Below are 14,441 nucleotides of genomic sequence, written 5' to 3'. Positions count from 1 at the left end.
CGAGAAAGAGGGAAGTGGGGTGGGGGGGGGGCGGTATAGGACTGAGACACGGAGGTGAATGGGGGAGAAGAGGCGGATGGAATGGACTTCAAAAAGGAGAAGGAGAGGGAAGGTTCGGAGGGAATGACACGAAAAGTGCATTTGGGGGATAGGAGGAGTCCCACTCCCCCACCTGGACGGTCGTCCGGTCTGGTGGAGTGGGTGAAGGTGAGACCACCATGGGAGAGAGCAGAGGGGGAAGCAGTGTCAGCAGAGGAGAGCCAGGTTTCGGCGATAGCAAGGAGGTTAAGAGAGTTGGAGATGAAGAGGTCATGGATAGCCGGTAGTTTGTTGCGTATAGATCTTGAGTTCCAGAGGGCACAGGAGAAGGGGAGGGAGGGAAGGGGAGTGATGTGGAGGAGAGTGGCGGGGTTGGTGGGGCCTTAATGTATGTAACAATTAATTGAAAGTATCTTTTATATATGTGCTCACACACACACATATATTATAATATATATATATATATATATATATATATATATATATATATATATATATATATATATATATATATATATGGGAAGAGAACATTGGATAGAAATTAAATTAGTGTCTCATTTCATCTAGGGGCACTGCTCCATAGGCATAGAGGTCTTTTGCAGAGGTAGGAACTTCATTTAAAATATTGAGAACTGTCAACTTGAAGCTCATCATCATTTTCTACCACATGTACCAATAGTCCCTATTTTTTTTATCCAACAAAGCCCATTGGAAAGCTCATAATAATCAAACAACCAACCATTCTAACTTAAAAATCATACTCAACATTAAAACAGAGCATACAAAGGGGTGAGAATACAGTATCCTCCAGATGCAATCAGAGAAATTGATATAGCATGGATGGATTTATGTTCAAAGATCTTTTCTCTTTCATCGACGCTGGGGGACACTGCTACCTTCAGGACATTCTAAAGCCTCCCCTGGGGAAGATTATACAATGAGAAGACTATCGTTCCTATGCATGGATGAAGCTCTGTTGACATATACCCTCCATGATCTGACCACATCTAATAATTGCAGGGACTCTTCCCTTCCAGAAGATTAACTCTGTCCATAAGGTAAGAATAAAAATGTCCTGGTTCAGCTAAAAATCAGAAATTACCATGGGCTGGAAAGATGGTTTTATGTGCAGTACAGCTCTGTCATTCTGAAAAATAAGGGATGGCGACCGTAAAATAAGGCCACCAACAAGTATATTCTTCTAACTGATGCAATGGGCAAAAGTAGGGAACTTGATATCAACTGTGTCTAGAGGTTCAAAGGGTTTTTTCAGCAATTAAGATGTCATGGAGAAATTGGGAATACATAAGGTATTTGGATGTTTAGAACACCTTGAAGAGAAGTCTGAATTTCTGGAATGATACTCAACTCATTTTGAAAGAAAAAGAAGACCAACAGAGCTGAGATCTGGACCTTCTAACAAGACAGACTCAGATTACCTTCCTAATAAAACTGTAAAAATGACAAAATCCATGTCAAATTAAAAGTAGTGTGTACGGCTTTCTTTTCCATGAAATGTATGCCTTCAACACTATGGTAATTTTTCAAAGAAAATGGGTTTCTGGCTTTAATCACGGTTTAGATAATGGTCAGACAAAACCTTTGCCCTAATTAACGAATCCTCAGCAGGCACGTCGCTAAAGGTAGCAGAGCTAAACCTTGGTGGCAAGACGGATCTTGGCTTAACAGACCTTTTCTTAGAGGAAGATTCCACGGACGATCTTTCGCCATGCCTAAAATGTCAGCGTTAAAGTCTCAGTCCAACTTATACAGGTGCTGGAGTAATTATTTGCCGCCACAGTCAATATTATTTGCTCGAAACTTTTATGGAGACCAAATACCAAAGAATGCAAACTGATTTGAGATAAATGTCAGTATATTAATGTTAATCTTAATGAAAATTTCTAATGCTCATAGCATATATTATATATATATATATTTTTATTTTTAATTTTTTTTCCCCTCAGATTAACTAGGGAATCGAGCAAACAGTCTCCTTTACAGCTGCAAGAGGTAAATAGGAGCTCGAGATTTCTCTTTAATTTACTGTATTGACTCAAAATACCCAGGTATTGTTGAGGTTTGTTTTCAATTTCATATGTAGAATTGTCGACCATTGTTCATATTTTCCTACTTCAGCCACCAAAGTAGGGACAGATGGATTAGTGGTGAAAGTTTGACGAACAGAGCTTTCACATGAGGATTTGATCTGGACCATTGGACTAGGATCTCCGCTTGAAAAATCCTCTATTGAAACAGAGTGGATTGGACAACCTTGAGTGAAACTCCCCACAAGTTTTATGCAGTGGAGAATCGCTACTTTCTTGTATCTCAAAATATATTTCACCCGATTCTGCATTGTTATGAATCATTGGCTTTATTGACTAGGTGATTAAAGAAATAGATCAAGAAGGGGCAATGGATGTAGCTTATCCAAACTTTAGCAAGGCTTTTGACATGGTCCCATATTGCAGACTGTTAAATAAACACAAATGCTTGGGATTGTATTCTAAGATGGTTGCATGGATAAGATCTTGGTTGCAGGATAAAAAACAGAAAGTAACAGTATGGAGTGCATTCACAGGAGGGAAAGGTGGAGTACCCCAGGAATCCGAACGGAGACTAGTGTTTTTTTTAATATCCTTATTAGCGACATTGCAAATCATATTGAAGGGAAAGTATGTCTTTTTGCAGATGACACAAGGATATGCAATAAAGTAGACACACCAGGAGGGGTAAAACAAATTATTTATAATCCAGGTTATATATCAGCTGGCTACCTACTGGCAAAGGCCACCAGCATCAAGAACTTTGTCTCCCAAATATTCTCATGCTACCCTGATATGGTCCATAGGCAACAATTCTGTTCTGGGCCTAAAAGACTGCGAATCCTCACAAATCTGCTCAGCACATTTCTTCTTGTTACACAGGCAGCTGTAAGGATTCTTACCTGTCCGCGATCCAGCACTGTCAGCCACACTTCCGGGTTCGCGGCGAGGAATGTCATGTGAATCCTCGTCAGCGATCATCACATGATCCCGCGGCAGGGAGTTCGAATAAAAGAAGCATCTGACGTTTACCTGTATCAGATCAACAGCCGCCTTCTGACTACATGGTTAATTTGTTCCTGTGAACTTGCTGCTTCTCCTGTGTACCAGACCCGGCTTACTTGCTTGTTGTTTCCTTGGATTCTCCTGTGTGCTGTCTACCATCTGACCTGTGTACCGAACTTGTCTTGTGTCCCGACTACTCCATTGCTCATTCCAGTGTGCTGTCTGCCATCTAACCTTTGTACTGAACTCTGCTTGTATCCCGATTCCTCCCTGTGGGACCGATCCTCTACAGGGTGCAAGCCGTATCCAGTATCACACCTTAGCACTCTCCAAGGTACCATCTGATTTATATATTGTGTTGCCTTTTCACCTATCCCTCCCATGTCTGCAGTCCCTTTGCAGCCAAACCCATCCCACATGGTGGTGGTTCTTGGTGAAGACCAGGGGACTCCGCCTTGCTAGGCCTGTGTAAATCTAGTAGACTGAGTGTACCCCTGAGCGTAACAGCAGCTGCTTGAACAGGTCTGAAAGATGCCCAAATTGCACCTTCTATCCGTATTATCTTTTAGTAAATCAGCATTGAAAATAGGAATGTTCATGGATTTAGAAAGCAATGCAATGGGAGCATCCACTCTTGCTGAATTTTCCCATATAAAAGGATCTACTTCAGGTTTTGGATAAATTATCCTTTACCTGGGATTAGGGAAAATATTTTTCTAGACCTCAAGCCAGTGGTGGGACCTAATCAACTACTTCAGAAACACCCTGCGAAAAAACCTCCTTCAAATCAATAAAAATGGCCCTGAGGAAGAGGGAGGAGGAATTTTGTAACCTACCTCTTGCGGACGTGCAACGAGTCACATCAATTCAGCAGTGGATAAATCTAGCGACTTTGCTACGCCAGTTCTCAAAGGTCGCCTATTTCACCACCAGATGGGTATAGACTGTGACCCTCAGCCACACAAGCCATGCATCAGGCTTCTGGCTCCGAATCTCCATTAGGTAAAATTGCATTTTAAATAGATGAAGTAAATAACCATTTTATCACGGCAGGTTTAGAACTGGAACTTTTTCACTTCTCGGGCATGAACTATATTACAATAGCACAATGCTACACTTTGTATAGAGAACGCAAATGTGAAGACAGACCAACTGTTAGACTATCTTGTACTGTTAGAGAACATAACAGATCGACAGGATAATTAGTCACACACTGAGCCATTTTACAACACATGAAAAAGAAAAGGTTTACCACTTTTTCCCCTTAGGAGTATATTGAGGAGGAGCCTCAGACTGTGTAGAGCAAGCCTGTCAGATTTTTGCAGGCTTTCCGGTGTAAGTATAAGCCTATCAAGAAGGAGGCTACACATAACTTTGGCGTCAAACCGAACAGGATCCGAGTGCATCAGGAGAGTAATACCCTCAGTGAAAAATGGATCAGCAACCGGCAGGGCCTCAAAACCTAGAACAGGCTGCCCCAGCAACAACACCAAATGTGCCCATAACCCTACCGTACTATTTCGGGGCCCCATGGCTCCCGAAGTACAGCGGGGACGACGACAAGCTACAGAAGACTTCATTCACAGAATTCGAGAACAAAATGGAATCCATGTTACGGCTATACCCGTTGAATGAACAGCAGAAAGTGGAGATCGTAATAGGGCAACTCACAGGGTCGGCGCTCAGAGAAGTAATCTCATGGCCGAGGGATGACAAGAAAGAAGCGGCACAAGTTTTAAAAAAAAATTCCACAACGTTTGAGACAAGAACTCTTCCGGAGTTGAAGATGAAACTATATGCTCGCAAGCAACAACCGAACGAGACACTGCGGGACTATGCCCTGAGCCTACAAGAGATGTTAAGAGCCATTCAGGCAGTGGACAAAGAGGAAGTACGAAACGTGGACGAAGCCCTAACCGTACAGTTCGTAGAAGGAGTCGCCCAAGAAAGCGTTAAGATTCAGCTACGACTGATGAAAGCACAGATGCCAGGCAAAACCTTCCGAGAGTTTAAAGAGACCGCCATCGCCATTGTCGGTAACCAACGGGGAAGGGAGGAAGAATACCCAGAATTGGTATTTGTCAGAGAAAGCGCAAGCTCGACGAGAGCCATAGCAAGCATTCTTGGTTATCACCATTTCTGCAACAAACTCTGAGGAATAAGCAACTACCCTAACTAGTCTAGTACAAGTATGGCTCTTCTTTAGACAGCTCCCTCTGCCCAGTTTGCCTCACAGTGCCCAGTGGTGACAGCAGCACACCCCTTCTCGGTCTTTAGATGGCAATGTCCATCAGCATGGATGAAAGAGAAATAGATTTTTTTAATTAATTTTCTTGCAATCTCTTCATTATAATCAAACAGACATCCACCAGAGCAGTAGGACAAATTTAAAAAAGCTTCAACCAATCAATATCTAAAATACACACACACACACACACACACGTATGTACACATACACATATCAGTGTTTGTTATCACATAACAAACAATAGTTATAGGATGCTGATTAACATAAAGCAATTTAAAAATATGCACAAGTTGTTAAAGTGCTCAAAAAAGCAAAGTGCATACATTTCATGCAGTGCACTGTACCAGCTACCAATTAGACTGTACCAGCCCCTTCGGTGCCACAAGTTATAGGTTATTGAGTCTAGTATATCCACCAACAACTTGCATTATATCAAAATGTCTTGGGGAACTACAGATAAACTGAAGCATGAGACTTTGCTTGGTACTTTCTCTTGAATGGTGTGTTAAGTTTACACTTCAATTAGAGTTTACTATTGAATATAAAATGGGTTTCAAATACACATAAGAGTTATGCTTTATGACAAGTGAAAGAAGAAAAAAAGAAATAGCCCAGCAACTAGAGTACCCTGTTACTACCCCCTTTACATAGTTCACACAAGACAACAGCCCAATGGTCCCCTGACCAGCATTGTGACGGGATCAAATAGCCCACTAAGCAATTTATACCTTTGCAATCTGGCTGGACCAATATGCAATATGTAGCACTTAACCTCCTTTATCAAACTTCTATTGTCCTATAGATTGTAAGCTTGCAAGCAAGGCCCTCTTACTCTGTCTTATGAGGACTGCAATATTCTACTAAGCTAATGCTCTTTAAAAAAAATGCCCCCTTTGTATTTACTCCCATTCAGCAGGCTTTTGTCCCTATATGTGGTTAATACTTGAATCCTACAATAAGTGCGATTAGTAGAAGACCTCAGATAATAAGATAATTTCTCCTGATCTAACCTTGCTCCAGATGAAAGTGCCTAGTAAGTTGTTATCTCCAAATGGGTTGTCTGTATTTGTATATCCCATATACTCCTCTCCCCATCCCATCTTTTCTCTCTTTTTTCTCTCTTTGGCCTCTTTCTTGGCTAAGCGCCTGGCTCTCTTTTCTTCTGGTGTCTCGATAGCCTTCATCATCTCCATTTGTTTCTTTTTTTCTTCCTTCTGTTTCAAAAGCTCTTGCAGACTGAGACCTCCATTAGCTCCATCTTCCGGGCTCTGAGACCTCGCTGGTGATAAAGACGACACAGAGGACACTGAACATCTTGATCTTGATGTTCTCCTCTCTCTGTTACGTGCTTTGCAATGGACTTCTTGCTCTGATTCAGAAGACAACTGAACATTTTTCTGTCTCTTCTTATCTCTGTCACCTCGAGCTTTCCTTCTTGCACCTGAGTTTGACCTTAAATAAAGTCAGACAAAGATCAGATAAAGGCAATATGTACCCTGCTTCAATGTAATACACATATTAATTTTGTATGATTATACAATAGCATCACTTGAAAAAACCATGCTACAGTGTATTGAAGTCATTTCCCCACCAGCACTTTGGCCCTGGCTGCCAACCCGAGTCCCAATAAGAGCTGATGTAGAACCTTTGTTTAAGCAGGAACACCCCTGATAATGAGCACAATATTCATAATAATGATATCCCCCTTTATGCTATTTAGGATTCCTAATATTGGAATTATCTTTCATATGTAATCTCACTGGCATACTGTATAAACTGATGTGAAATCACCTCTCATACATAGTAACTCATAGAAAATATTAGACAGAACATCTTGAACAAGACCACAATAAACATTATACAAAAAAAGAAAATTGTACTCAAATCCATTTCTTTGATTCCATCTGGGGGCACTGTTACTATGGGGTTGAGCTGGGCACTTTGGGGTTAAACATTTCAAAGTCTGAAGCTTCTTCCCTCTCCAGTTCACAATTTACAAAGTTACAAAAGGACAGGGTAAGCAGGACATAAGAAAAAGAAGTGGACACTCGAAACAAACCTCAGAACTGAAACACTAAGCATAATGGATGGGACAGCATTGGATTTAACATAAGTATAACTATCCTCTTTTTCCCTTCTTGACATCTGGGAGATACTATTACAGTGTTCTCTGCAGAAAATTTTGCCAGCCAGGAGGCATTAAGAAGCAGTCGGGTGGGAGCAGTGTAATACTTTGCAATAATATTGGAAAATGTTGGAGGTCATTACCCACACCTGCCAGGACTGGTCAGGCTGGTGGTCAGTGGTCTAACACACACTGCTGGCTGTAGTGCTCACATAGTGCCTCTTCTAAGAGATAAAACAATGGTTTATTCTATTATAATAGGACTCTGTTGGGCTCCAAGAGCCGGGTGGCTAATAAAAACAGTTGTGTAGACCACCCGGAAAAAGGTGCAGGGGAGAACACTGTGCTATCATGGGGACATTCCAAAGATACCCCTAGGGGAGGGTATGTTCAGACACTGCTGAACTTAAAACCTTTTGCCCAGAACTAGCCTCTTTGGATGTGAAAACATGAAAATGGTAAAACCTAGTAAAAATGTGGACAGAGGATCAATTTCCTACTCTACAAAGCTGCTCAGCCAGGGCCCCATGCTGCGCCGCCCCAAGAATTACTTACTGGGTGAGCGGAGTTTTTCTTCCTACAATCAATTTACGGGACCAGAGATAAGCCTGATGAATAGTGGCCCTGACCCACCTGTCAATAGTCTGTTTTGTTGCTGGCCAACCCCTCTTCTGCATCATAAAGAGACAGAAAAGAATCAGTCTTACAAATAACATAAGTTATGTCCAAATTAATTGTTAATGACCTGACCACATCCAGTAAGGCGAGCTGGTCCTGAGCATTTGAAGAGAAGGAATAACAATCCCCTGGTGAAGGTGGAAACTAGAAACAACCTTCGATTGGAATGAAGGAGTACTCTGCAAGACCAACCTATCTTCGTGAAATATCAGAAAGAGAGATTTACAGGATCCCAACTATGGCAAGAAGGATATTTGTTTTCCCTTGTCAAAAATGTCCAATCAAAAGGTGGAAGCTGAAGGGCAGAAAGTACCAAGTTCAGGTCCCATGGTGCTGTTGGATAGATATACATGGAGGTTGAACACGTAAAACACTCTGCAAGTAAGTTTGCACCTCTAGAGTAAAATCCAACATCTTTTGAAAATAAAGAGACAGGGCCGAGGCCTGAACCCTAAGGGAGCCAGGTCAGAGTCCGCTGTCACAACCGCCCTGGAAAAACCAAACAAGTCCAAAAAGCGGAAAGGAAGAAGAAGCTCAAAAAACCTTTTGTTCGTACCATACAATATATGTTTTCACACCATGATAATTTCCTGCCACTGGCTTTCTTGCCTTCAAAATAGACTGGATAAGTTCTTCTGAAAAATCCCAGCTCCAACAGTCAAGCTGTCATAGCCAGTTCATGAAGGTTCTTGTGAAGAAATGGACCTTGAGAAAGAATATCCTCCCTTAGTGGAGCCACTAAGATCAGTGGGACTTCCTAATTTCTCATATTCTTGAGAACTCGAGGAAGCAAGGGAATCAGCGGAAACGGATGTATCAATAGGAACCTCCACTGTACAGTTATGGTGTCCGCTATGAATGCCAGGTGACCCCTGGTTCTAGAACAGAACTTGTCCTCTCAGCACAACAACAAAGTTGACATCATGTCAACCTCCAGCTGAAGGGACCACTCTCATAGGTCCAGCCTCCTCCAAAGTCATGTTAACCCTATGCTGTCAGCAAAGGGCTCACTTCCAACCAGCTGTATGCGTAGCAAGGTGGGGCTGGTAGTACTACAAGAACCAGCATACCCATGCCTGATCCTGACACTGTCATCAGGGACGTTTTTTTTACCACGCTGTCTTAGACTTTTTTTTTTTGCCATCCATGTTCTGGCTGGATTACTTTGGGGATCAAGCTGTAAAAATGTAAACGTAAAATGTGTGGGGGTTTTTTTTCCATCACTTAGGGGAAAAAAATTTGGTTTCATTTATTTTCTTCTTCATCTATTGCAATATTTTTTGGTCTTTTTATTTTTAACATCATTTGGAATTTGTTTTTGTTTTTTTTTTTACTTCACTCATTTTGGATTAAAAGCTTACAAGACTAGATCATAAAGAAGAAAGAAGAACAGAGTTGGTAAGTAAGATTGCTTTTATTTTGCTTTTTTTTTTAATAAAATATTGTGGTGTTAACTAAGAGTGTGTTTTATTTACATTTTGGTGCACTATAAGAGTGGTTCCCCAAGTGCCAGCATGCCCAAACTGCTCGAGGCAGCGTAAGGTTTGCTACGATCTGTAGTTCACCAATGTAAAATAGCAGTTCATTAATTTATTACTTTTTTACACTTTCATTACCCCAAATCCACCGCCGAGGGGTGTGGGAAGAGTCCTAGTATGTCAGCACATTTTTGTTGCAGACCCCAATTCTTCCACTGTTTACTGCCAGCGGGACCCGGTCGCATTGCCGTTTTAGTGCCGGCAGTGTGGCTGTCTGCATTTTCAATGTCAGCAATTACACGGTCGGTATTTTATCCATATAGATATTTTATCCATGCAGGTATTTAGACTGTATGGATTTTCTCCATGTCGGTATATACACTAACCGTATTTTAACAGTCGAAAATATTACTACTACCTCTCTGGACGACAGCTTCGTCTCCGATGCACCCGAGCTGTAAGCATTAAATACTGAATGGTGCCAATGTATAGCATTTACAAAGCAGCTTTCACTGGAAACATCTCACAGTCGGGTTTTGAAGAAGGGTGAAAGTGGCTCTAGCTACGGTAACAGTGTTGAGAATTGTGAACTAATATTACTAAGTCTGGAAGCACCAAGATAACAAGAACTAGGTGGGTTATTGGGATGACCGGCTGGTGACTTATTTTGTTATAGGGGCTTTTTTCTGTTATGGCATATAGGCAGGTGCAATGCTTTTCTTGTAGGGACACGTAGACTAGTGTAATGCTTTTCTTGTGGGGACACGTGGACTAGTGTAATGCTTTTCTTGTGACATTACCACACTATCAAGATTTGCAAAACAATGCATAAACAAGATTTCATTTTGCAGAGCAAGATTTTTAAAATGAGAAAAAGGAGTGCAATTTAGGGGAATTCCTTGTCGTACAGAGGGGCGCACATCCATTTGCATTCTACAAAAGCACTTTATTCCTGCACCAGTTGCACTTTGGAGGGAAAGTGCGTTTTTAAACACACTTTGTTAAATATAAAATATCTTCAAACATATGAAAATGTAATAAAGAAAGTCTTGATGGTTCTTTTACATGATGTTTACACTTTTGCACAGTATTCCTTAATAGATTTTTCCACTTCTCCACACACCTAGGTGCACTTTTAGTTTACACTGGCGTCTCCCTAGAATGCAGAATAGGTGAGCCTTTATATGCACTGTGCAGAGCATCAAGTAGCACAAGTGCCAAAACCTGACTATTCAGTGTGTTACTTAAATGAGTTGCAGTGTATTCTATGCATAAATATAGATCTGTCAAACTTGTGTGCTATTTTATCAGAACAATGTATCTGTTCAGTTGAATAGTATAATTTCAAGTAAAAATGGTCCTAGATTGCTAAATATTTTGCAGTGCTCTTCTTCATATCCTGGGTTACCCTGCAGTCATTTATTCTTTTTAAACATAGTTTGCAGATAAGAGACCGTTTTGAGTTCATACAATGTATTTCATCACTAACGCAGACCATATTCCTTACCTGGATTTTTTGTGCCCTCTTCTTTTTCTCCCTGGACCATTTTGACTGCTGGAACGAGCCCTGTGCCTCCTTTGCTCTGTGTTCTCCGGACTGCTGGAACGAGCCCTGTGCCTCCTTTGCTCTGTGTTCTCCGGACTGCTGGAACGAGCCCTGTGCCTCCTTTTCTCTGGACTGCTGGAACGATCGCTGTGCCTCCTTTGCTCTGGGTTCTTCGGACTGCTGGAACGAGCCCTGTGCCTCCTTTTCTCTGGACTGCTGGAACGATCGCTGTGCCTCCTTTGCTCTGTGTTCTCCGGACTGCTGGAACGAGCCCTGTGCCTCCTTTTCTCTGGACTGCTGGAACGATCGCTGTGCCTCCTTTGCTCTGTGTTCTCCGGACTGCTGGAACGAGCCCTGTGCCTCCTTTGCTCTGTGTTCTTCGGACTGCTGGAACGAGCCCTGTGCCTCCTTTGCTCTGTGTTCTTCGGACTGCTGGAACGAGCCCTGTGCCTCCTTTTCTCTGTACTGCTGGAACGATCGCTGTGCCTCCTTTTCTCTGGGTTCTTCGGACTGCTGGAACGAGCCCTGTGCCTCCTTTGCTCTGTGTTCTCCGGACTACTGGAACGAGCCTTGTGCCTCCTTTTCTCTGGACTGCTGGAACGATCCCTGTGCCTCCTTTTCTCTGGGTTATCCGTACTGCTAGAACGAGCCCTGTGCCTCCTTTTCTCTGTGTTCTCTGGACTCCTGTTACGAGCCTGGTGTCTATTCCGCTGAGTATAGTCCTGACTCCTAGACCTGGAACTCCTTTTCTCAGTGTTCTCTTGACTGCTGGAACGGGCTTGGTGCCTTATTTGCCCGGTGCTTTCTTGACTGCTGAAAAAGGCCCGGCATCGATCTCTTTCTTTGTTGTTGAAACGTTTCCAATTCCTGTCACGATTGCGAGACTCATTCTCCCCAGAGTCAGAGCTACTAGAGCGCCCTGAGCTCCGGCTTTGTCGCCACCACCTTCTAGAACGATCCGTTCCTCCCGGAGAAGGAGAACCAGGCGGCATGTCTACGTTCTAACAGGGGTCCTACTTTCTAAGGCTACTTAAACTCTGCCAGGGGAAAAAATGCGAAAGGATCGCTAAAACCACAACTTATCAAACACTGAGAAGACACTGTTAACTACTAGGTGTCGATATTGGAGTTGAAGGGGGAAGCAACAGTGAAATTAATTTTGCCGTTTTTAACAGGCACATGCAAAGACAATTATAAAGTCCTTACTGAGTTGTAAGAGCGTAACTGCAGGATAGTATCGTGTCCGGGGCTCTGCAATTGAAAGCTCCCCCTGCTGGTCAGTTTAGTGATCGCTTGTTATAGGCAAGGGAAATTTGAGTCAGTAGTTAGGAAAAAGTATCCAAATTGAATGTGAGGCTTGGCTACCTAAAGTTTAAACAGAAGTCAGTGGGACCCTGGTCAGGGCTCTCTTAACAGCATTATAGGCCCCCGGGCAAAGCACACCTACACAACCACTCAGGCCCAGCGGACAAGGGGGCCCGACTCAGCACTCCTATTAAAAGAAAAAAACAAAAACTTACCTTTTGCGGTACCGTTCAGGTCAGGTGACGATCCGGCTCCCTCCCTGGTCCCCTCTTCCGTGCTGCGCTCGCAGTGAATGTCGGATGTGATGTCATCACGCCCGACATTCACTGCGAGCACAGCTCAACCTGCTGGAAGCCCCGGATGTGCACTGTCTGCAGAAAAAGGCCCTTGCTGCCTGCTGCAATCACTTCCAGAGACGACTCACAGGTTAGTGGTTTGGATCTAGCTACACGCCACAGATCTTCCTGCATTGCTCATATATATATATATATATATATATATATATATATATATATATATATATATATATATATAAAAATCACTGTGTGTGTGTGTGTAAAAAAAAAAAAAAATCACTTTTTTTTTACACACACACACACACACACACATGCATACATATATATATATATATATATATATATATATATATATATATATATATATATATAAATAATAAGCAAAAGGCGCTTAGTGCGTTTATATGAAAACCACCAAAATTGTGACAATACTTATGTGTATATGTGTAGCTCATACACAATAAGGATATAAAAACATACAAATTTATGCAGCAGGCAGCTCCTCAAAAGCAGGCACTCATTTGCAAGTGCCCAAATAATTCTAAAAGACAAAAGGAGAGAGAAGCGCCACGCATAGTGTATTAAATGACTAACAATTAGTCTTCTCAGTGCGACAAACAAGTGAATTGGCCTCGTACCAAAAAACGAATAATAAACAGCTTATCTGTAATTAGATTCCCGACATCCTATATAGTAAAGATCTTTGATGTCCAGTCCTTATGGCTCCAAATATTCAGATCACTATGGACTCAGAACAAAACTATTATGGTGTAGTATGCCAAATAAGGCTACCAACAATTCCTCAAAAGTGGGTACCAACATAAACTCATAGCAGAATTAATCCATTAAAAATTTATTACAAAGGTAAAATAGTTTTATATATATAAAATGCGCCCGTACATAATATATAACATATATAGGCTTATCTGCAGTCTTTCCAGATGGTAGTCACGGATCTCTCAAAACCACCTGGCCAAGGTAGATATGGTAATCCAAAGGAAAGAATCAGAAGACGCCTTATCCCCCTCAACGCGTTTCGTCACTCGACTTTTTCAAGAGGATTCCGGGTATGTAGTGTAGTATATTAGTCCAAATGTCTAGTTTATATAGTCCCACAAAGCACAGACACCTGTAAGTATCATTATCCGGAGATCCGGCCGGACAAAGCGATATGACATCACTTCCGGTAACGGACCCTCCGTCACTTCCGGTATCGGAAAATCTATCACTTACCAAAGTAAAACATTTTCTCATATTATTAGATACAGATTACTTCCACATTATAACTATATTACATATTGTTTATACACAGCACTCAAATAGTAACTCTTTATCGAAAACGAGCCTCCTCATACTTATCAATAGAACAGTTCACATATCATATTATCGTCCTCATTTTTGTACAATGGAGAGCGCCATTTTCTAGTGGATTATACCACTAAAGCATACGGAAGCCATTTCTAAGTAGATCCCCTCGTTGTTACATAGGGCATTAAAGCAATACATACAAGCATCTATTAAAATACCATACTTATTATATATGTAATACAAGCATCAATTTATACACAGTACAACAAAGAATTAACATCGAATCAAAGTACATTTCCATACATAAAATTACATATAAAAACATATAAAAAATATTTTGAATATAATATATCTTATTATATCAA

The 14,441-nt window shown here is 41.6% G+C and overlaps 1 protein-coding gene across 1 annotated transcript in view; it reads right to left on the bottom strand.

Moving 5' to 3' along the window:
- Nucleotides 1–12,307, bottom strand: part of CACTIN (cactin, spliceosome C complex subunit) — a 54,997-nt gene extending 42,690 nt beyond the window's left edge. The window contains exons 1-2 of the mRNA XM_075204880.1: nt 11,129–12,307; nt 6,351–6,792 (exon numbers count right to left, since the gene is read on the bottom strand). Of these exons, the coding sequence (XP_075060981.1) occupies nt 6,351–6,792; nt 11,129–12,159 (1,473 nt within the window). The 5' untranslated portion in view covers nt 12,160–12,307. The remainder of the gene's footprint in view (nt 1–6,350; nt 6,793–11,128) is intronic.
- Nucleotides 12,308–14,441: the final 2,134 nt, after the last annotated feature.

The sequence above is a fragment of the Mixophyes fleayi genome, chromosome 1, assembly GCF_038048845.1.
Source record: "Mixophyes fleayi isolate aMixFle1 chromosome 1, aMixFle1.hap1, whole genome shotgun sequence".
NCBI classification, from domain to species: domain Eukaryota; kingdom Metazoa; phylum Chordata; class Amphibia; order Anura; family Limnodynastidae; genus Mixophyes; species Mixophyes fleayi.
Note: the sequence above shows the minus strand (reverse complement) of the source record. Positions and strands in the feature narration are given on the sequence as shown.